Here is a 24912-nt window from a genome sequence, read left to right as displayed (position 1 = left end):
TAGCAAGAGGAATTACACTGGAAAGACGTTAGACTTCTTCACTGAGAAAATAAAAGCTTACACAGTTTAATTTAGCTAATTAGCCAGAAAGTTCATTGGGGTTCCAGATTGGTTAATTCAACTAAAGGGACAATATGGGAGGGGCCAGAGGAGAACTAGAGAGCCTTCAAAGAATCCTTTAATGGTTCCTCAAATAACCGTTTGGGGTAACTGCTTACTGAAAGTGTCCAGAAGCCCCTGGGATCTTCATTGAAGAGGTAATGGAAGAGGATGGCTGCTGTGACTGAGTCCTGTAAGGTTTTTGAGAAAGCATTAAATAAAATGTGTAGAAAGATGATACATGTGATCTACATAACATGCGGAAAACCGATACCAATTGTATATACCTTTGTGTGCGTCCTCGTCAGTATACCTGCAGACACACAGACAAAAAAGTGAGCACATGAAAGTGGGCAGTTGCAAAGCAGGGTCTGTATCTATGGGCTAGTTGTAATAGTGTGTCATTCTAGGGCAGGGATCATCAACTAGATTCAGCCGCGGACCGATTTCTTCTTGAGTGGATGGTCAGGGGGCTGGATCATTTTTACAAATAATTGCCAAAACAGATGTAATATTTCACTAAAACAATTTCTAGCCTTGCTTACATTTGTATATGAACACATACTGTATATCTCTCTATTATGCATGAGAATTCTTTGGAACAGATTTCCAAAATTAAAATCACTTGAAGCTGATTTGCTGGTGTTTTTACAGTCTTTTATGTCCAACAATAAAATAATGATATATCCCCCCCCCCCAAACATCCACACTGTAAACAACAATTTTTATCAAATTTTTATTTAATCAACTATTTTCTAAAAAGAAGAAAACATAAATGTCAAAATATTCATGAAGAAGCCCAACCAGTTTCCCTCCCCAGAGCAATCCCCAAATCCCTCAAGTTTTGAAATGTTTCAGAATCCCTAATACAGCAGATCAGGGCTGACTGGTCTACAATCCTCCTATCATGGGGGGTTTGCCATTCAAGAGCACCAATCAGGCCACCATAAGGGCAAAGTCAAACAGGAGGATATACTGGACAGAAACTGCCTGACCACCCCCACCACAAACACAGGAGAAGTGAGAGAGAAGGATATCCTGAATGTCTGTTTGTGGTGATATGCAACAAACCATGAAAAGGATAAATACATTCAAACAAGCAAGCAATGCTCAAATTGAGCATGTGCGCATGTGTGTGTGCAGTGTTGTGTGCGTGCTAGTCTGAGGCCGTGCAAATGGATATGGATACAGAGTTCACACTTGACAGAATATGTCACAGTAAACCACCTAAAATGGAAAACACTGTGCGTTATAATACATGTTCAGTGTCTAAATTGGTATATTACAGTAAGAATTTATAGGGAGGACTTTATTAAAAATCACATATTTTGGCAAAGGTACTGATACAGTACATATTAATAATACAATCCTGATGTAAAGGGGCATCCAAAATAATAACACAGCATTCGTGATTCACCAATGCAGCTCCTGGTTCAGTAGGCATCACCATAATTGACAGTACATAATTGACGGAGTGGACTACAGTATACACGTAATCTCTGCATACTTCATTGCTTATATAGGTTCAAATGAAACAGAAACATTTCCATCTTTGCAATCTCTTAACCCTAACTTACTTTAGCTACAGTATTAGCTGACATATAGTTCAGCGCGTATATGAAAATGAACGTACGTCCAGAGGAGATAAAGTCCAATACGTAGCAGTAAAACCTCTTAAAAAAGCAGGTTCTCATTTTTATCAAATATATAAAATCCCATCACGTCTGTCATAATGTTCTAGAGCAATATCATTAAAGCTAAGAGAGTAAGACCATGTGTTCTAAAACATGAAATCATGTTTCCTGGCATCTTCATATATATCCTAAAATACATCCCATATAATGGGCAAAAATATATCATAGTCAAATATCACTGTCTGTGTCTCTCTCCTCTGTACCAGGCTCCTCCTGCAGTTATCCTACTCAGTCAGAGCTGCGGTCACCAGACTGCTACACTGGAGCCATGGTCTGACTCCCATCCTGGAGGACACCTGCATGCATTCTTGCTAACAAATAGCTACTTCATTCTCCTTCACCTTGTCTTCCCTGATCATCTCCTCTAAAGTTTTAATGAAAATAAGTAGGTTGTGGTTTTTTAAACCCTAAAGCTGCTAGACAGACATGATTATGGTCTTGTTATCACATCATTGGTTCAACATTGTTACAATATCTCCATACTATTACTACTAAGGGCAATAATAAACATAGATAATAGTCTAGATAGGTAGCTATGGTAAGCTGCTGACTGGCTCAGATGAAAGAGCATCAGCAACTCCTGTCATCGACTGGTTCCTAAATTCAAAACAAAGTTAGTTCCCGCCGATCCACAGGGTTTGTTAACAAAGGTATTACTGTATAAGCTACGCGTGTAAGAGGGCCTGCCTTATAGAACGTAAGGGTCTACACATAATAAGTCTATCAAAGTGTATGTCAGTAAGAGGGACTGAGTTCAGAGTGCAGTAGAGTTTAACAAGCCAGTGTGTTTTTGAGTCGTTGCACGTTGAGAAAAGAGAGAGAGTGCTTTACAAAGTAACATCAGCATCCATCCGTGTGGATGACACTGTAAGACTGCCCAGGGCTATAAGCAGGAGTCCCAGTGGAGCTGCAGGTCTGAACTGTCCAGAAAGTCTGCTGAGAAGACGCTGGGGGGCGTGTGGGGGCCAAGGGGACCCAGTGGGGCGAGTCCTGGGACCTCGCTGCTCGCCCCTCCCATGGTGATATCCAGCCAGTCCATGCTGTCCAGGGCATGGTCTCCGAAGTCCAGGCCAGGGGGGTTGGCCGTGTAGCCCGACAGCTCATAGGTGTCCATGTGGGAGGACGTGTGGTCCAGGATGCTGGGGGTGCTCAGCATTTGACTGTGGAGGTCGTCAATCAGGGTCAGGGGCCCGTCAGGCTCCAACCCCAGGAGGGGATTGCCCGTGGTGCTCTCCAGGAAGTCCTCCAGACGTCCACTTCCTGTATTGCTAACGTCCTGGTCAACGGTGGCCGGCACCTGCAGCTCCTCCTCCTCCTCCTCCTCCTCCTCCTCCTCCTCCTCCTCCTCCTCCTCCCCTGGGACCGGCTGGGGGGTCTCGGGTTCGGGAGGGGTGGGGGGCGAAAAGTGGAGTTGCAGCTGGAGAGGGGAGGGCGCCTGAGAGAGGGAAGGGGAAGGGGTGTTGGGGCGCAGTCGCGACAGGGACGGGTCGGGCGCTGGTTTGAAGGTGGCTGAGATTTCTGGGAGAGGAGGAGATAGAAGAAATGTAAATCATAAGTAGGAGACAAATATTGAATCAGGAAACCAGGAGGAGCTCTCCTTCTCTATCGGCATTCAACACTCACCTCCAGTCTGAATCAGGATGTCGAAGAGGTCGTCCATATGCTGGGTGGATCCATTATCCTGCGGGACAGAGGGATAATAGTATGTCCTGACAAAGCCACTGAGGTGAGAGGTGGATACAGAATACAGAGGAGCAAGAGTCTTGGCATGGTTGGCCATAATGAGACCTCTGAGACACAAACATGGAAACAGTGATGCAGCCAGACGGCGTGGGTTACCTTGTCATCCGGTGGGTTAGGGGAGGGTGTCCGTTTGGGAGAAGGAGGGCTGAACAGGGGTTCATGGTCCAGACCTGGACTCAAATCCTCCTGATGGAAATATAAAAATAACGGTTTGTTCTCATGTCCTAAAAATGTATACTATTAACTTGTCCCTTTAGAGAACTGCAACTACAGTACAACTTTTAACAAGTTCACAATTACAGTTTGAGATGGAGGAGAGGGGGAGGTGTCTTTTTCAGAAGGGGAGGAGTCATCATTGGGGAAGAAAGGCTGGAGATTGGGCGGGGCAGAGAAGGAGAGTGTGACCCCTGGGGAGTGATTGGTTGACACCTGCAGCCCAGTCTTCTGTCCCTAAGCAAAATGGGAGATAAATCTTAATTAGCTGAGATGCAAATGAGCTGAAAGCACAAAGATGAGGAATTTCATTACAGTAATTACCAGAATAATAACCACTATTTCTTTACATTAGTTAACAGCTCTCTTATCAAGGATGCTATCAGTGTCTTACAGGGTATACATCATTAATTCATAACACAGATGGTTATTGGAGTCATCGAGGCAATTCTGAATGACTCTCGCATTTAAATGGGACATTAGCAACAAGCCAGTCACCACCATAATGGAGGCTCCATTGACCGCTGTTGAATGGACATCCTACATATCAAGTAGATGAAATGACTTTTATAACCTTTCCCTTACCTTTCTGGTTTGCAGTTTCACATGGCCTGGTTGAGTTGTCGGTTTTGATTGGGTGTCACTGCTGGACAACTGAAGAGGGGATTGGCTGGGCAGCTTGGTGGGAGTTGACTGCAGTCTCTGGTTAGACCAAGGAGAGAAATAGTGTGAGAAGAAAAGTAAGCAGCACAAGGGGTATGTCCCTAAACAAAAACATTAGGTTTGAGTGAAAAAGGGATTGAAATGTTTACCTGCAGTGTGATGTGATTGGTTGCTTTGCCCTGTGGAGTGCCTTGTGGCGTATCACTCCCTTGGCTCTCGGCACAGTGATTGGTCAGTGCGATGAGGAAATGGTTGCCGTTGCTGTCTGTCACCAGGGTAGGTGTGGAGTGTGTCTTGAGGAGATCCAAGGGGAAGGAAGTGGTGGAGCCCGACTGCTGATTGAGGAACATCTGAGTCACCTGGAAGAGACCAACAGCATTAGTCAGTGAGAGACTAACACAAGGTGACAGACTATTTTGACTGGGATCGCATTTGTTTTTCTGTCACTATCAGCAGCTCTTATTGTGACTAGCCATTGAGTTGGTTTGACTGCCACTGACCTGTTGTGACTTCAGCTGCTGTTGTTGTGCCTGCAATATCTGCTGATGTTGATGCTTTGACTGTAACAGCTGTTGGTTCTTTGATTGTATCTGCTGTTGGGACAGTAGCTGTTGCTGCTGTTGTTTGAGCTGTTGCTTGTGGGACTTCTTCTTCCTCTGCTGTGAGCGTTGTTTCTGCAGATTCTGCTGGTTCTGCTGTAGGAGCAGCTGCTGCAGGGCCTGCTGCTGGGCCAGCTGCAGCGCGTTGATCTGCTGCGTCTGCTGCAGCTTCAGCTGTTCCAGCTGCGACCGCTGCTGCGCCTGGATCTGCTCCAACTGCACCTGGACCTGCTGAGGTGGGGCTTCCAAGGATGGCTCCACGGCCTCTTCCACGTCCCCGACCTCCTGCTTGATGGTCATCTTGGTGACCTCCATGTGGCACTGGGGAGGGGTCGGGGAGTGGCCAATGGGGCAAAATGTGGAGGGGATGCTGGGGATGTCTGGTGGCTCTTCCTTCACCCTGACGAGGCCCAGGGGTTCTGGGGGGGCGTCCCGGCACCCTCTCTTGCCCTGCTCCAGCTGGAAGCGCAGGGTCTCCACCAGCCGCTGTTTCTGCCTCAGCATGCACGTCAGCTCCTCGATCTGCTTGTCCTTCTCCTGCAGCATCTGGTCCTTGTTCACAGAGGGGGGTGCTACTTGCATGGCTGTGGGCATCAGCAGGCGTTTCTGCAGAGCAGCTTTGGAGAACTGGCAGGCTGTGGGGGCCGAGCCACTCAACTCCTCTTTGACAGTGGCAAGGTGCTGGGGGGAAGGATGAAGGCTGAGCTGGGTGAGGGGAGAGCTTACCTATTTGGAAAGAGAAAAGTAGAGTCTCAAGATTCAAACCATAAAAACTGATTTGATATCTGATATCTGTGCACTATAAAAACCGTTAAAAAACAAAGTAAGAACACATCTAGCATAGACTTGTAAAGAAAGGAGACCTACCATCTCCCCAAATGCGTCTCCATTACAGCTCGTCTCGTCTGGGCTCATCCCAGCTAGCGAGCGGTCTGAGGGGGCAGGAGAGACAGGCGGGGAGGAGCTAGTGCTGCCAAAGTGCATGATCTGCTGTGGAGCAGTGGCCACGAACGGGAAGGTTGCCAAGGTTACCACACCTGCATCTCTTGAATGGTGGACCACAGAGGACTGGGTCTGGTGTTGGGAAAGTTGCTGTTGCTGCTGTTGTAGTAGTAGTAGTTGTTTTTGTTGTTGTTTTGTTGGGTGGTTGGTTTTAGGAGCTCCGGCACCTGACCCTGTGGCACCCCCTGCTGTTGTAGTTGTTGCACTACCACCACCTCCACCCCTGTTCTGCTGAGCCTGGTAGTTCCTCAACCGCTCGATGAGATCATTCTTGGTGCCTGATACAGGCAAGCTCCGCAGTTTGAGCTCATGCTTCAGTTCAGCCACCTGGAGGACAAAAGAAGGTGTCAAAATGTGAAATGTTTAGACAGTTGGTTTTGTCAACACAGTCAACTCTTGACAACTGCAACGGCTTTTACTGACCTTCAGGTCGTCCAGGTTAGGAGGCAAAGAACCTGGTGTGGCCCCTCCCACATGTGTGACATTCTGCCGGATTGTTGCACTTTGACTGGAGGAGGATGTCGAGGGGGTGGGCACGGCCAGAGAAGGAGAGGGGCCATTGGTGGGAGGTGGTTGATCTGTTGGGGGTCTGGAGAGAAAAAAGATGATGATAGGATACAGGCTGGAGTTGGTGGGTATGTGAAGCAGTTGTATACACACATGCGCAAACACACACACTCACTTGGGTGGTGCAGGAAGGATGGTGTGGTAGTTGTAGTGTTGCTGTTGTTGGTTGAGGATCTGCAGCTGGAGGAAGAGCTGCTGCTGGTGGAGGATCTTGGCATAGGTGGAGTCCAGCTGAGGGGGAGGCTCGTGGTCAGCCTTCTGGTCCGGGGGGATGTACTGGTGGTACTTCAGCTTCCTCACCTTGGGCTTGTTGTCCTTGGCCTTCTTGGATCGCTGAGGGGGGCGCTCTGAGGTGGGTTTAGGCTGGGACTGCAGGGAGAAAGATCAGTGAGATGTAGTAGATTAAACACTGGACTAGCCTACTGTAAACAATAGAAGTAATGCTAAACTAATAATACAAATACAATGGGCTTTGGTACAATACTAATAATTAGCCGTGACAGCTGCCACTAACCTTGATCAGTGCAGAGGCGGTTCTCAGAACTGATGTCCCATTGCTCAACTTCAGCGGTTGGCAGGGCCCATAGAAGGGAGGAAGAGGAGGGGGTGGCGGAGGAACCCGAGTGAGAAACTGTGTGGGGGAGGGGGTGCTGTTGCAAGCCAGGGCGTCGGGGGGAGAGGGCAGAGGGCCGGGGCCCAGGGGAGAGTCCTGACCAATGGGCTGATCAGGAGAGAGAGTATCACTACTGTCCTCATCAAAGGAGGAGATCTCCCCAGCGACCTTGGGGAAGTCTGTCTCTGAGGGAGAGAAAGAGGGATAAAGAGAAGACCGACAGAACGAAAGAGTGAAAAGAGAGAAGTGGGAAAAAAAGAGGGAGATAGTGTTAGAAAGTACAATAATGAGCCACCAGTGATGAAAAGTACAGGCCTCTCTCATCTTTTTAAGTGGGAGAACTTGCACAATTGGTGGCTGACTAAATACTTTTTTTCCCCACTGTACCTCGTCTTCGTTGTTGTGATGTAGTGTGAGAGAGCCATGTAAAAAAAAAAACAGGCTTTGTGTCAACATTAGCCATGTCATCATTCCTCTCAGCAGCCAGTCAGTCTGTTTAGTCAGTCAGTCAGCATCAACAGAGGTGCCTGCAGTGGCAGCAGGAAGAGGTGGAGGCCTGCTGGGCCCGGGGCTTTATCATCACATTGTATATGGCTGGTACATCCCCATGTCTTTGATAAAGACCATTATGGATCTTTTATTTACTGACGGCAGGCAGTTGGAGCGCTCAGCGAGCACCGTTGGCTATTAATTTACCATCAGTGGGAGATGATGAATAACCAATATGGGGTTTGATTTATTATCTTCCTGAACCAATCATGTGATGGCTTCCCCTTTGCACCACCGTGTGTGTGTTTATGTGTGTGTGTGTGTGGCTGAGTGTGGAAAGCAGCACAGGTTTAGGTTATGTCCCTGTTCTCTGTGTGGATATTACTGCCTGTAATTTGATTGTTGTTATTAAGAACCGCCGACAGCCAGGCAATCCCCTGAGATTGAACCATGCTGGAATCTGACGCTCAGACATCTTTACTTTCATCTTCACAGCAATCAATCTATTTTCCAGAATTTCATTTATCTCACGGTTTAACACCACAGTAGAGACTACCTGTTATGTGAACTCTTTGGTGTGGCAATACATTTCCTTTATATCTAACCCAACCAATTGTGCCAAGTCATGTCCTGATGCGTGCACACACCCACCCACACACAAAAACTGACACTTTCTCACATTTTATAATGTTATGTGAAATTGAATCAATCTGTTTCTGTGAACCGTGCACGCACCGATGCAAACAAACATTAGTATGATTAATATAACTTGGTTAATTCGCGAAACTAGCGCCCATGAGGGGCCCGCGGTGGAGAGGTGGGCAATGAGGTTGGCCCCTGCTCATCAGACAGTCATGAATTTACAGTATATGTGTAAATGCACATGTAAGGTTAACGATGATATCTCCATGCATCTGAAGCCAGGCAGGGCCCTTCTAGATGGGCACGGTGGGAGAATACCAATGTGAACATCAATATGTTCATTATGGCTGGAGGAGGAGATGGCCAGGAGGGACTATCAGAGGTTCTCAAGTTAACACACATACATACATACATACACAGACACACACACACACGTGCACAGTATGAATATGAATATGACGTCTGACTGGGTCCGTTGTGAGCAGGGTTCATATATGATTTTGTTCAAGTCTGCAGTACCTGTTCCTGATGACCTTCATATAGAGTTTCACTGGGTGGACTATTTTAGCTTATTCAGCAGATGTGCACGTCATGCTAGTGAGCTACTTTGTGAATTGTGGCAATTGGAAACATGGGGTTTCTGGAATGGTGGACTTCTTACCTGTTTGATGCTGTTGAAACTATATAATAGGGTAGTAGTGATCATGAGAGCTCATTTGCTAGTGTGGCTACATAATATGGAGCGGTATTGTGTCTGTTTGAGGCTGCTGCTTTAGTTACCTATGATGGCCTGTTTGAGGCTGCTGCTTTAGTTACCTATGATGGCCCGTTTGATGCTGCTGCTTTAGTTACCTATGATGGCCTGTTTGATGCTGCTGCTTTAGTTACCTATGATGGCCTGTTTGATGCTGCTGCTTTAGTTACCTATGATGGCCTGTTTGATGCTGCTGCTTTAGTTACCTATGATGGCCTGTTTGAGGCTGCTGTGCACCGGCAGAATGTTCTTGTGGATGAGCTCCATGGGGCCGGGCCGGTGGGAGATCTTGTCGTTGAGGTCGTCAGCCAAACGGGCCCTCTTCAGCTGCAGCTGTTTGGCCTGGAGGGAGGGTTCCGCCGACGTCTCTGAACACACAGCACACAGCGGGTTAGCCAGCCAACAACCATCAGGCACGTGATCTTTATCAGGGAACCAGGAAATCAAATGCTTATGTAATGATGCAGATACGAAGGTAAACACACACAGCACAGCTACCAGTTATGGAATGGAAGAGCAAACTATTGTGGGAATTTATTTTGTAGCCTACATTTTTTTAGGTGCAGCACCTTATGGCTCAGGAAGGGGGCACAGTCAGAGAAACTCACCCTCCAGAATGTGCATCCTGACCAGCTCCGACCTCTCCGGCCGACTTCGGATCTTCCTCTTTAGGTAGTCTTCAGTCTGGGAGTGGGGAGAAGAGGAAGAGAGAAGAGGAAGAGAGAAGGGGAGAAATTATTCTGTTTTGAACCAGTTCACCTTTGAGAGTCAGTTTAAAAAAGTGTTCATCTGACAGAAACCACAAAGAGTGGGAAGAGTATGAAGGGAAACTCACCCGCGCTCGCTCTAAACTTCGTCTCTGTTCGTGGAAGGCAGCTGGACTTTTCAGTGCTGGAGAGAGAGAAGACATTCAAAGTGTATATTCATGCTGATTATTAAAAAACAAGTGGCTAGAAGCTTATTATGTCCTCATGTAACAGGCAATGACTTCATAATGTACTTTACATTTTACACTTGAGTAGTCAAAAGCAATAGCATATCAGTATGCCTGTAGTCATTCATGAGTCAAATAGCAGGTTTCCATTTTCATGGTCCGACATAGTCACAAGGTGGGAATGGAATGGAGACGTCGAAGGGTTCTCCCTGTAATGTGATTTTCCACTGTTTGAGAATTACTCCAGTCACTAGATATTGCTTCCCGGTCTATTGAAAAAGGCATGTATTGTTGAGCTATCATAAGGTACTTACAGTACCTACCTTCTGTGTAGAGAAGTGACATGTAACCTGCCTCTGCATTCAGAGCAGACAAGAGACAGCGAAAAAGAGAGTGCTAGCTAGATTGTCAGTCACACATTAGCCCTCTCTCTCTCCCACGCTGCAATGCACAGTGTGTGTTCTGACCGGGCGGGTCAGGTCAGTTGGCCCCAGGTCAGCCTCATAGTACCGGCACAAGCCTCAGTTCACCTCGTTGAGCATGGGCACGTCGCTGTTGCCCCCACACCCCTAGGACGCTACCCCCGTGCCCCCTAGCCTCCGGGAAGGTTACGTGACCTCCTTGGGCGGTGCGGTACCAGCGCCTGTCTATCAGTGAGGAGAAAGGAGCGGGAGGGCGATGAGGTCAGAGCCAAAAGCCCTATTTATCTGCATGAGCTCCTGCATCACCTGCCTTCAACCCCCTCGCTGATGACATTTTTTTTTTTGGGGGGGGGGGGGGGGGTTGGTCTCTGGTGTAGCAGGTAGAACGTCACATTGATACAATGCTGCTGGCAACACGTGTAGTGTAGCTGACTTGTAAGGGTCAGAGGCTTCCAATGGTGGAAGAGAGATGCTAATGAAGACCTATCACAGGTGGGCCAATTACTGTGCCTCACTTTTTAGTATTTTGAAGGTGAGAGGTGTTTTGAGAACTCTTTGATGCTATGCTATTCCTGTTACATGTTAATCTGCCATTAGTGTTGTTTACATCTAGCCTCAGGGAGATCTGTGACCACACTGGTTTGGAAAGGAGGTTGTTTATTAATGTGATGTTCGCTCGGAAATTGTTTGACGGGTTTGATTGGTTCTCTCAAACGTTTGTTTTTTTCTTCCTTGGGGGTTGATTTGAAAATCCAACCATTGTAATGGAAGGGGGCGGCTCTCGGGGCTGTGGGTGTTTGAGTGAGAAAGACACAGAGGAGAGCCAACAAGTAAAAGCACAGCCCCCTTCATTATCGAGGCATTGTGCTGACAACATCAAAAGAGCCATTCCAGGCTCTGAAGTCAGGAGGACTTTGAGAGTTAGGTGTTATCCTGAGTAGTTTACATCTGGTTGAAGTCAATTGTTGTGTTTTTATACTGGAGTTGAACATGTTTAGTCTGATGCTGGGTGTTTGTCTGTGCAACTAACTGTACAGGAACCCCACTTTCACTCTCTTCCCTTTTCACTTCCTGTCTGGCTTCCTCCCCTTCCTTCTAGTCACAACACCCCATTATGTAACCAAGATGTATGGGCTGAACAAAATTACCCTCATTACAGCCTCAAATTGAATTTAATGCTAAGATAATAAACAATAATTGCTGTTGTTCTCATATTCTCATAGTATACCACCCTAATCTTCTTTAATGCAATGTTAACTAGGTATTAATTGTTGAAAGTGTTTCCTGAACCTTCCTTTACCAAATAATCAACCAGCATGATTGCGAAATATATCTGGTCTCTTGAGCAAAACACTGTACATCCTTACCACTGAAGTGTTGTACATGGTGAAATAATTATTCTCAGTCCTTCCCTGTGGTCATAAATGGACTGACTGTGTCTGTATGTGGCTAAGCTTATGAACATCATGGACCATGATGGAATTATGCATGCAGAATAACGGGAGTCACCTAAGTGCATCTGTGAGCGTGAGAATGAGTGTTTTGTGCATCATGCATGATGGTGTATGGATCATGTCTTCTCTGCAGTTTTACTAGTAGCAGCACACTGTGTCTTAAAGCGGATATAAATAACATGTAAAAGGTAGGACATCACCATGTATGCTTATTATAGCTCAGTTTCACACAAACACACCCTTACACCACAGCCGGCTAACCATGCATGCAGACGCACAAATACCGTTAATAATTCCAACCATGAGAAACAGTCTTCATGATTCTTATTTCCTTCAATACACTGTATGTGATATCACTAGCTATAACATCCATCTAATAAAAACAGCTCATGTCAATCATACAAACAATAAATCAACCATCATTAAAACTGTCCAAAACGGACAATAAAGTATCTATTTTATTTTAAAGGTCATTTTGATTCCTGTAATTGCTGGAATATAATCAAAGGCTTGACGTTTCATTGTTATCTTGAATTAGAAAAAATGCTTCAAATAGCAAAAATCACATCTCTCCACAGAGACATGAGTGTGTGCGTCCTGAATATGCTTCACTGTTTTCTAGATTAAAGCGTATAAACTATGGAAAATCCCATTATTTATACTTAGTAATTACATTTTCATACACTCGTATGAATGTGCGTAAGCAAACGCATGACTGTTAGCCAATTTCCTAGAATGTTATCCACCCTACAGTGCACATTCAGGCTAATGTTTGGCTGGGAAAAAAAAGCCAATTGGCTGTACACTATATATACTTAGTGGTTAAGAGCTTTGGGCCAGTAATTGAAAGGTCGCTGGTTCTAATCCCCGAGCCGACTAGGTGAAAAATCTGTCGATGTGCCCTTGAGCAAGGCACTTAACCCTAATTGCTCCTGTAAGTCGCTCTGGATAAGAGCGTCTGCTAAATGACCAAAAATAAATAAATAAAATCAATATACAAAAGTATGTGGACACTCTTTCAAATTAGTGGATTCGGCCAATTCAGCCACACCTGTTGCTGACAGGTGTATATTATTGAGCACACAGACATGCAATCTCCATAGACAAACATTGGCAGTAGAATGGCCTTGCTGTAGAGCTCTGTAGACTTTCAATGTGGCACCATCATAGGATGCCACCTTTCCAACAAGTCAGTTTGTCAAATTTCTGCCCTGCTAGAGCTGCCCTGGTCAACTATAAGTGCTGTTATTGTGAAGTGGAAACATCTAGGAGCAACAACTGTGTTAACATAGTAAATACAAGTGACCTGTTATATGCCAAATATAGGATTCAACTCATTGTTTGTGAACTACAGCTGTTTCTGTATTGTACTATATTTAGTCTTTGGACACACGGGGTTACTGTTTTTTTAAAACATATTTCATGAATCCGGTCATGTAAATATGTTCAAATGATCAGATCTTAATAATTGTATAGATTGCTTGGACCTATATTACTGAACAAAAATACACGATATATACAAAAGTATGTGGACCCTTCAGATTAGTGGATTTGGCTATTTCAGCCACACCTGTTGCTGACAGGTGTATAAAATCAAGCATAAACAGCTATGCAATCTCCACAAACATTGGCAGTAGATTGGCCTTACTGAAGAGCTCAGTGACTTTCAACGTCGCACCGTCATAGGATGCCACCTTTCCAACAAGTCAGTTTGTCAAATTTCTGCCCTGCTAGAGCTGCCTCGGTCAACTATAAAGTGCTGTTATTGTGAAGTGGAAACTTCTAGGAGCAAAACGGCTCAGCCTCGAAGTGGTAAGCCACACAAGCTCACAGAACGAGACCGCCGAGTGCTGAAGCGCCTAAAAATCATCTGAGTTCCAAATTGCCTCTGGAAGCAAAGTCGGCACAATAACCGTTTGTTGAGAGATTCATGAAATGGGTTTCCATGGGTTGAAACGCGTTCTCTGGAGTGATGAATCACGCTTCACCATCTGGCAGTCCAACAGACTAATCTGGGTTTGGCGGATGCCAGGAGAACGATACCTGCCCCAATGCATAGTGCCAACTGTAACATTTGGTGGAGGAGGACTAATGGCCTGGGGCTGTTTTTCATGGTTCGGGCTAGGCACCTTAGTTCCAGTGAAGAGAAATCTTAACGCTATAGCGTACAATCACATTCTACACGATTCTGTGCTTCCAACTTTGTGGCAACAGTTTGGTGAAGGCCATTTCCTGTTTCAGCATGACAAATCCCCTGTGCACAAAACGAGGTCCATACAGAAATGGTTTGTCGAGATTGGTGTGGAAGAACTTGACTGGCCTGCACAGAGCTCTGACCTCAACCCCATCGAACACTTTTGGGATGAATTGGAACGCCGGCTGCGAGCCAGGCTTAATCGCCCAACATCAGTGCCCGACCTCACTAATGTCCTTGTGACTGAATGGAAGCAAGTCCCCTCAGCAATGTTCCAACATCTAGTGGAAAACCTTCCCAGAAGAGTGGAGGCTGTTATAGCAGCAAAGGGGGGGACCAACTCCATATTAATGCCCATGATTTTGGAATGAGATGTTCGACAAGCAGGTGTCCGCATACACTACATGACCAAAATGATCTCTGAGGCAGCGAGTAGAAAACATTGCAGGCCTCCGATAGAACCAGTCCTCCGGTCAGCAGTGATCAGAGGAGCCTGACACTGAGCATCGCCCCTCCAGCTAACACTCATTTAACTCTTTCTGTATATATTTTTTTTTAATATGGTTCAACCAAAAACATTGCTTTTACATGAGACTACTTCCTCACTGCTCTCTGATTGGCTGGAGTGGTGACACCCTGGGGTTGCATAAGACAGAGGATGTGTCCCAAATGGCACCCTATTCCCTTCATAGTGCACTACACCAAACATTTAAGAGGGAATGAGAGGAAAGAGAAGTGGCTGTCTGCACACTGACAGTACCAGCAGTGAGGACCTATTTTTTTGCAGTATGGTCTGATACTCAGACCTAGAGGTTAAATATGTATTCAGGAGGGAAGCGAGAGGACGAGGGATAGCGAAGGAAGTAGTCAGGAGACATGACGACTCACCTGCCGGCAGTTGGTCGTTAAGCAGAACAATGCCCTTCCTGTGACTGCTACTCTTTCCCTCTCCTCTACTGTTCTCTGCCATCTCCCCACACCCTCTCCTATCCTCTGCACTCTTTCCAACATCCTCCCTCTCTTATGTTGAATGGGACCCTGGCCTTGTTGCCTAGTCTGGCCCCATGCAGACTGGGGTTTGCTCTTCTGATCAATGTAAGAAAGGAGAAGTAAACATAAAAGAGAAGCAGCAATAGCAGATAGAATAAGGCTGAGCAATACATTGCAACAAAGCGGCTACTGTGACTGAGTAACTAATTGTTGCATTTTCACCACTTGGAACGCACAGTAAAGAAATATTCAAATGTATCAAGGCTGTTAGTAGTAGAAGCCTTTTTTATGATGACTGCACACATCCTAATTGAATTCAATCCTGCTGACACAACACTGTGTGCAGTTTCACTTGTTACCAGCAAAGCTTCATGGAGAGTGCCCAGGGATGGAAGACATTGAAGATGACAACTCAAATGACTACTCTAGCCAAGTCTGACAACCGCTACACACATCTGTCTGAACAGAGTGTGACTAAATTCAACGGCACCCTTTGTCTCAACATTCTTAATAGGAGTAGATTTCAATTGGTATCTTCTCTAATACTCCAAAAGCATGGAGAATAGGCATTGTTAAATACTTGTCTAAACGCTAAGGTAGTCTGTGTCAAACCATAAGACCTACCCCTTGTGTGGTTCCCTACAGAACAAGGAAAATATGAGCAATTTATAATTGTGTTCTGTTCCTGTAATACTAGGCAGTGTACTGTAAATATGAACAACTTGCAATGCATAGAGAGTAACGTTAGTACATTTGCATTTCCTTTACTGGGCCAAATAGGGATTCGAAAGTGAAGAGAGAAAGTGTTCTATTGGCAACTCAAAACCCTGACGGGAGGATTATGCACCCTAAATGAATGAAATGCCAAAGAAAAACATGTATGCTACTGGTTTATTATTCATAAACCCAATCAGATTGAATCTATTCATGTCCATAACGGAAATGTATAATTTCCTTTGGTACACTTGTTCTCTGAGCTTACTGATGGACAAATCTGAATTTTTATTTTATTTTTTTACCGGCCAAAGCATTTGTCTACAATGTCAGTTTTTGATATTGTACTATATATTTAGACTTTAGACATATGGTTTACTGTCTTATACACATTTCATGAACCAAGTCATGTGAATAAATGTTCAAATGATCAGATCTTAATTTTTATATATACTTAGTATATATTTTCTTCTTTTGAATCTGTACTCCAGCACTTTGGATTTGAAATGATACAATGACTATAAGGTTAAAGTGCAGACTGGCAGCTTTAATTTGAGGGTATTTTCATCCATATCGGGTGAACCGGTTCGAAATTACAGCACTTTTTGGATAGACCTGAAAATAGCTGTGCATCGACGCTCCCCATCCAACCTGACAGAGCTTAAAGAGGATCTGCAGAGAAGAATGGGGAAAAACTCCCCAAATACAGGTGTGCCAAGCTTGTAGTGTCATACCCAAGAAGACTCGAGGCTGTAATCGCTGCCAAAGGTGCTTCAACAAAGTACTGAGTAAAGGGTCTGAATAGTTATGTAAATGAGATATTTCCATTTTTTATTTTGAATACATTTGCTAAAATTTCTAAAAACCTGTTTTTGCTGTCATAATGGGGTATTTTGTGTAGATTGATGAGGGGAAAAAACTATTTAATCAATTTTAGAATAAGGCTGTAACGTAACAAAATTTGGAAAAAGTCAAGGGGTGTCTGAATACTTTCCGAATGCACTGTATATGTGGACATCTGCTTGTCAAACATCTCATTTCAAAATCATGGGCATTAATATGGAGTTGGTCCCTCCTTTGCTGCTATAACAGCATCCACTCTTCTGGGAAGGCTTTCCACTAGATGTTGGAACATTGCTGCGGGGACTTGCTTCCATTCAGCCACAAGAGCATTAGTGAGGTCGGGCACTGATGTTGGGCGATTAGGCCTGGCTCGCAGTCGGCGTTCCAAATCATCCCAAAGGTGTTTGATGGGGTTGAGGTCAGGGCCAGTCAAGTTCTTCCACACCAATCTCGAAAACAATTTCTGTATGGATCTTGCTTTGTGCACAGGGGCATTGTCATGCTGAAACAGGAAAGGGTCTTCCCCAAACTGTTGCCACAAAGTTCGAAGCACAGAATTGTCTAGAATGTAATTGTATGCTGTAGCGTTAAGATTTCCCTTCACGGAACTAACGGGCCAAGCCCAAACAGCAACAGACCATTATTCCTCCTCCACCAAACTGGTCAGTTGGCACTATGCATTCGGGCAGGTAGCGTTCTCACCGAGGACATATGATTTTTCCGTGCTACGCGCTTCAGCACTTGGCGGTCCCGTTCTGTGAGCTTATGTGACCTACCACTTTGCGGCGGAGTCGTTGTTGTGCTTAGATGTTTCCATTTCACAATAACAGCACTTACAGTTGATCGAGTCAATTCTAGCAGGGTAGAAATTTGATGAACTGACTTGTTGGAAATGTGGCATCCTATGACGGCGCCACGTTGAAAGTCGCTGAGCTCTTCAGTAAGGCCAATCTACTGCCAATGTTTGTTTATGGAGATTGCATAGCTGTTTATGCTTGATTTTATACACCTGTCAGCAACAGGTGTGGCTGAACTAGCCGAATCCACTAATTTGAAGGGTCCACATACTTTTGTATATATATAGTGTATTTTTGTTCAGTAATATAGGTCCAAGCAATCTATACAATTATTAAGATCTGATCATTTGAACATATTTACATGACCGGATTCATGAAATATGTTTTTAAAAAACAGTAACCCCGTGTGTCCAAAGACTAAATATAGTACAATACAGAAACAGCTGTAGTTCACAAACAATGAGTTGAATCCTATATATTTGGCATATAACAGGTCACTTGTATTTACTATGTTAACACAGAATTTAATCATTTACACCCAAACAGAATTTGTTCTGTGGCACATTCTGATATCGTTCTAAATATAGTTAGAGGACGTGAATGTGTTAAAAAAAAGGTTCCTGATCAACAGTTTGTTCCAGGAACTAACTAGTGTGAAACAGAGAGGAAGACGATCTTAATAATGTCAACATTAATTGACTGTGCAATGAAAAGAACAAGTGTAACAGCTCAAAATTAAATGTGCTGATGAATTAAATGCACAGGCCCCAGTACACACTGAATGAGTTTAGCATTCACATGTCAGAAGCAGAGGAAGGAGCTCAATCCACTTTGCTTTGAAGACTGACACCGGCATTTCTCAGAAAAAAGACGATGCCGATTTAACCACATGCCAAATCAACAGGATCTCTAGAACCTTAGAACATGAAGCAAGGCATTGAGATGGGTATAGCCATGTAAGATGCTATACTGTTGTATATTAAGTGCCTGTTATGAAACAAGTGAGGTTGACTACAATAGGAGTAGCTTTATCGATTCTTATGGGCCTGAGGATAGGTCAATAAACTATCCATTCACTTTGAGAAGCAAGCTAGTGGGGTGAGGTAGCAGCTAGAGGAAGGGGAGATTGGTTGGGAGATGAGGTAGTTTGACGGACGGGGGAGTGTTACTTACGTGGCATGATCCCCTGGCTGACTAGTTCCTCACGGGTCCGTCTCTGCTGGAGTTTGAGCTGGAGCACTGCATAAGAGGGAGACAGCAAGAGGTCAGGTGAGTACACTACAGCCAGAACAAGCAAGGGCAACAAGGACAACAACCAATAGTGAAAACCCAAACGCCCTACAGTCAGTTTCCGCTCTGTGCTCTTCTTCTTGGGAGGAAATACAATGCCGGTTACAGCCATGTTGTAAATTAATATAGTGTATCTTTCTGGGAGGTAGATGCCAAGAGTTGGAGAAGAGTACCCTACTTGCTGCTTTTCTGGCCCTTGCGCTCTCCTCTCTCCCTCCCACAGAGTCGTCTGACAGCCGATAGAGGTTATCATCAGCGGCAGGGAGGCGGAACAGCGGGCAGATGGTCCCAGTCACACACGCGCTTCCTGTTTCTACACTCTGAAACAGCAGCCGGGTTGTCGCGTTTTGACAACTTTTACCACACAGAGAGAGATAGAGACAGCGACACTTCCGCATGGCTTGAACAATGCTAATGCACAGAGGGCTTCTTGTAAAAACAGGAAGGCCCACATTCAGCACTCACAATTCAAAACAGAATGAGGTGTTCTATTGAGAGGAGTATGTGTACAGATACATTAACACTTCCGTACCGACTAAATGTGTATACATGTGTCATGCTAACAGCTGCCTAATCTCAGTGACAGACAGCTGGACCAAGCCTATAGAATGAAGACAGAAAGCTAGTGGTAGAGACCATGTTCTCTGCATCACATCATCATTGCTATCCAGTTTTTACACTTCAGCCACTGCGAGCTGAGTGGACTCTTGTAAGTGATTCCTGTCAGATGTGAGGTGAAGTAAACCTACATCTCAGTGTGAGGTCTATTTGTGCGCATAAGCAGTTTTCACAAAATTAGAGATGTGATACTGTACATGCAAGGGGGAAGTAAGGTGGTTACAGTATACTACATAGCCATACAGTATATAGCCTGGTGTGAGACCAGTCCATTGTACAGTACACACAGTGATGGTTGTGTGTACCTCCTGAGGTACTAGTGTTTGTAGCTGGACTGCTGCATACATCTGAACCCAGGGAAGCATACTGACTAATAAGTCAGAGTGAGATCAGTGTGGGAGATGTGGAACTTCTTTCTCATGGTCTCTGTCTCTCTCGGAGCTCAGCTTCTGTGGTTTTTCACATCTCTGAACAGCGTCAACATTTCTGACAGTCCAGGCTGTCGTCGCCTGGGCCAAAACATCCTAATTTCTCTTATATGGCTGCTTGACGTAGGACTCCCAATAGTCCCCTCGACAGGAAACAAGATTAAATAGGCTTAATGGGAAAAACATGGACGCACACAAACACAGATACTCCTCCAGTGGCAGATGATTTGCTAGATGTGCCAAATATGCTCACTCAAATGCCAGAATTTGAATTCATTACAGTTCTCAGTACCTCACTTAATGTGATGTAAATGAGAAGATTACATTTTCCCCACCACCTATCCCTCTCCATATCTTCCTTTATGCTCAATGTATGTATTGTCACCTTTCTCTGTGCGTCACTTCAAAACTTCCTGTGCACTTTTTCTATATCGCCTATTCAAACTATTACTTCTTAGAGAATATTTTCTAAACCTTCCATTCACTCCATCCCAACCCTGAGCTGAAACCCTTCCTCACCCTCTCCCTGCTGGTTTCTATTTGTGGACCACACTGTAATAACTGGGAACTCTATCTCTCTGCCCAGCGCAGCCTGTTGAGTTATAGGGAATATTACTGTAAATCACCCGACACTCAAAACAGCTCTGAAGCAGAAATCTAAGGGCTCAGCCTGGCTGCATGAGGGGACACATGTGAACAGACACCCTCCTCAATCAGGGTCAAGGTATGCTGTCCACCTTTGAAACTCTGTGAAGTCAAACCGGCTGCCAAGGCAGGTGCCTGTGGGTTACCCTATCATACAGTGTCTCTGAAAGACTGTACGTCTCGGTGCAAATAACCTCTCTGTAAATCACAGTCTGTCTCAATGGTTCCAAGTCCATCTCAGTGTCTCAAGCCTGTCCCTGCTTCCCTCAGTGTCCATCTGTGTCTTAGTATCTAAACCTGTCTCTGTGTGTCACAGTAAACACCAATACCACAGTATCTTCAGCAGTCTCAGTATTTCTCACCTTAACTCAGTGGGCCAGAGTATATGCCTCACAGCACATTTATGTTTCTCTAAAAGTCAGTGTGAGATTCTCAGTGTGTCACGACTAAATCTGTTCAGGCTCCTCTCGCTCCAACTCAGTTGGTGTCATGGCCCTGGCTGCACCCACAGGTGCCTGAGTTCATGTCCACTGGACAGAGTCCTGGCGCTGCCCCATCTGTACCGGGGCCAGGAGGTCCACTTAGTATTTGACCAGCAGCCCAGAAGACACCAGACACCCACTGAGCCGGCCTGAGCAGAAAAACTCACTGAGAAAAACTCAACTGTATAGCCGGGTGTGTTTTATGGGGAGCTATGAAACAGAAGACATTGGAAGAGTAAGGAGAGTAAGAAATTCTCAATAATTAGGCTATATCAAAGAAATCTGTTTGAAAATATATATACCAAACAAAGATATCAATGAAACCATATCTTTCACTTTTCATATTATAAAGAGTTTGTGTGTATGTGTGTGGGTGTGAGTGCGTAATATGAATCCCACCTTCCCTCAGGCTCTGACAAGCCCGGCGTTCTAACTCCAATCGTATGCGTTGCTTATCCATGCTGTTGCTGATTGGAGGGGGCCCAAAAGAGGTGGGGTCTGTGTGAAGGGACGGGTTGGTGTCCAGCATGGCGATCAGGTTCAAAATAATAAATAAGTCTTACTGAAAGACGGTGGTCCCATCAAATAAATCAATGAAAATAATGTCCAAAAACATTCAAATGTAACAAAAATTGAATTCTCTGTTCAGTTCAGTCCAATACAGTCCGGTCAATGTGTATTATAACGTTTGTGATATCTTTTGGAAAAGTCACAGAGATTGCTAAATATATGAATGCAGGATATCGCCCGACAGACCGAAATAAGAGCATTAGAATAGAAGTGGTCCTTGTGCAAAAGTGACAAAAATCATGAGAAGAGTGAAGTGCTCCAAAAGTCCATATAAAGTGCTCTATACACAACTGCGTTCTCGCTGACCTCTCCTTTCTCTTGTTTTTTTAGCAAAAAAGTTCAGAATAGTTCAGAAAAATTGTCAAATCTCATTGAAGGTGTCAAAAAACAAAATGACCAAATGAAAACGATGGAAAAAAAGAAACACTGGCTTGCAGAGGAAATGTACAGCTGCTATGAGTTTCAAGAGCCAGTATCTACTGCAGCAAGACGAGTGAGTGAGGTGAGTGTGTGTGTGGGTGGGTGTGTGCATGTCAAATGCCTGTGAATCCTTGATCAAGCATTCTGTCACAGCTGTTGCTGTACCCACTCACTCCGCCATTGACAAACACAGACACACTTCAGCTAAACCTTTTCCTCCTAACCACAATCAAATACTTCCCCCTTGGCACCTGTGACCTCTGCTCATTAGTGACAACATAAGAGTGCACACCTGTGAGCTTTGTACACAATGTAAGCACCCCATACTCAACTGGCGGAACTGGGTCAATACAGGCCGCGGGTCCCGACTCCAAAATAAATCAATATATTTTTTGGAAGTAGGTCGAGCTTTGACCCCTGGTATCATAAACACACATAAGACATGGAACATTTTGTAGAATTGCAGGAAATTAGCTTTACACAGCAAAGAAAATAAATGCTCTGCCCCATGCAAAATGTGGAGAATTGTGGGATATTTGCTTTAAAATTGCAAGATTTTCTCTCCGCCAACAAGAGGGTTGTGAACAGTTTGGGGGTTGCATGGGTGGGGGTTTGTTACTAAGCCGATAAATTACAATATCCATCCGGACCTTTGACCCCTAGGAAATTTGTGGGCTGGAACATCTCAAATAGTACTTGAGTCCCCCTGATGTAGGCAGACAGCATAATGGCCCCAAGGGAAGAAACTGCCACCACACAGATCCCCAAACAGAAACACGTGTTGTCTCAAAACCAAGGCTAAGTCTTTGACAGTTTCAGTCTTCACTGTTTTACTTTTGTAAGCAAAACATTTGCTAATACAACAAGGCAGTGACAGAGAGTGAGAACTTTAAAATGCGAAACAAGTTTTGGTCTGCCACTTCTCATTAAAACATCAATGCTAATCAAAGCCCTAAAATAATTGTCTAAAGATGAAGTACAAAAAACTGAAAACAGACTTTTAAAAACAGAAATGTAGCCTACAGCTGTGTGTACTGCCAAAGTAACCATTTGTATTCACAAATGGTGGATCAGGTGAGCTAAAATAAAGTAGGGAACTAGCCTGGGGGTCATATCAAAGAACTATTAGAGGTAGAGAAAATCCCCAGGGAAGCTCTTGTTGATTATTATTGGCATTCACTTTGTGTTTTAGAACAGATGTGTGTAATGGTCTAGCTTTAGAGAGCCGGCCACTATAAAGGTGAGCATAAGATACTATTTACAGATGCCCACAAACTGTCTGTCTGTGTGTGTGTGTGTGTGAGAGAGATGCAGGAATCAGGATGAACAATCCTCAGGCAAAGCTCACTTTGACGAGGAAGGGGAAAATTAATCAAGACTCTGATCCCCCTTGCTGCAGATAAGGCACCAACCATATGCTTGCAGGGATAATCCTGCTTTCATGTGAGAGTGTGTGTGTATGCATGCTTATGTCAGCCATAAATACTGATGATAGGAAAAGCTAATAACTCACAGGGGCTCTAAGCATATTCAAAATGCCTAAAGTTACATTCTGGTGTTTCAGTGAAAGTGGTAATAATGTATGTTTATCTGACTGAAATAGGGCTCCCTGTGGGCATCCTCTGAATACTAGATCAGTGATCGTTATGCTCAAAACTATGCATGGTCAAGGTCAAATTAACTGTAAGTCAAGAATCTATGGTCCAAATCAGCCCATAGCCCGGTGCTAAATGCAAACCAATTCTCGCTATTGCCAAACAATCCAACCAATTCTTTGCTGATATGCCCCAAAGAAAACACGAAATAGCTAGAGAAAACTCTTCTGTGAGGCTACTTGCCGATCCTACTGTACATGCTTATAAAGTACTGAAGCATTATGACTTCTGAAAGAAGGAAACTGTATACAGAGTTGACCTCTGGCAGTTCCAGCAGTGGTAGTTCACCTACCAGCCATTTCATAACAACCCCAGAAGATGCATTTTGCCTGCAGGTTTGGTGTGACCAAGCACCCTCAGACAGGAGGGTAAAATAATCATATCTCCTAGAAACGGTCTTGGGGGGTCTTTAAATGGAAGTGCTAGGACACTGACACTGATATTTCTCATCATTCACTGCATGTTAGTCACAGTCACATCAGGGTACCTCCTATTCCAAGACCAAGAGGAAACCGCCAGGGTATCTGATACTGGCCTGGACCCGGTTTCCCGATAGCGATGGAACTTAGATTGCTCCAACGGTGGAAGATCTAACATGAGTTTCCCAAAACACCACGGAGAGAGAACATTCGCTAAGTGTGTCGGAGTATGTGTCGATACTGATAGGATTGAAAGGCAGCGATGCTCTCAGATCAGCTTTCGCCATTCATTTACATTTACATTGTAGTCATTTAGCAGACGCTCTTATCCAGAGCAACTTACAAATTGGTGCATTCAACTTACAAATCTTACCTTAACATTCAAATTATTTCACAATACAGACGACGGATCAGCTCCTAGAGAGATATCGCCACATATAGCTGCAAATATTGAGGCAGCTTATTTTAATGCTTACCCAATAATAATGCAAAATATAACTAAATTGATTGAACATATTGATTTCAACATATAGGCCTACAGCCTATACTGTATGCATGTCAGTTTTCATTTGAAGCATCTTTTTATCCTTCGCTTGTTTGTAACAATTGCAAAAACACTGGCAACTTTGTATTTGTAGTCAACTTTGTTCTGATGTTATCAGCAGTCACAGAGACAGATAAACATCTTGTTTCTATGTTTAGCAGAGCTCTGTGTATAATATAATATGCCATTTAGCAGACGCTTTTATCCAAAGCGACCTACAGTCATGCGTGCATACATTTTTGTGTATGGGTGGTCCCAGGGATCGAACCCACTACCTTGGCGTTACAAGCGCCGTGCTCTACCAGCTGAGCTACAGAGGACCACCCATACACAAAAATGTATGCACGCATGACTGTAAGTCGCTTTGGATAAAAGCGTCTGCTAAATGGCATATTATATTATATTATACACAGAG

At 44.5% G+C, this 24912-nt stretch overlaps 1 protein-coding gene across 1 annotated transcript in view; it reads right to left on the bottom strand.

Annotated features, from left to right (window-relative positions):
* Positions 1-903: 903 nt before the first annotated feature.
* LOC311103997 (myocardin-related transcription factor A-like) overlaps positions 904-24912 on the bottom strand; it is a 40007-nt gene continuing 15998 nt past the window's right edge. Inside the window, exons 3-17 of the mRNA XM_084145640.1 lie at positions 18600-18665; positions 9914-9969; positions 9687-9762; positions 9285-9446; positions 7095-7378; positions 6696-6949; positions 6437-6602; positions 5879-6340; positions 4913-5737; positions 4562-4771; positions 4335-4451; positions 3837-3986; positions 3633-3722; positions 3417-3474; positions 904-3311 (exon numbers count right to left, since the gene is read on the bottom strand). Of these exons, the coding sequence (XP_084001766.1) occupies positions 2677-3311; positions 3417-3474; positions 3633-3722; positions 3837-3986; positions 4335-4451; positions 4562-4771; positions 4913-5737; positions 5879-6340; positions 6437-6602; positions 6696-6949; positions 7095-7378; positions 9285-9446; positions 9687-9762; positions 9914-9969; positions 18600-18665 (3611 nt within the window). The 3' untranslated portion in view covers positions 904-2676. The remainder of the gene's footprint in view (positions 3312-3416; positions 3475-3632; positions 3723-3836; positions 3987-4334; positions 4452-4561; positions 4772-4912; positions 5738-5878; positions 6341-6436; positions 6603-6695; positions 6950-7094; positions 7379-9284; positions 9447-9686; positions 9763-9913; positions 9970-18599; positions 18666-24912) is intronic.

The sequence above is a fragment of the Coregonus lavaretus genome (assembly GCF_964263955.1).
Source record: "Coregonus lavaretus genome assembly, chromosome: 28".
NCBI lineage: Eukaryota > Metazoa > Chordata > Actinopteri > Salmoniformes > Salmonidae > Coregonus > Coregonus lavaretus.
Note: the sequence above shows the minus strand (reverse complement) of the source record. Positions and strands in the feature narration are given on the sequence as shown.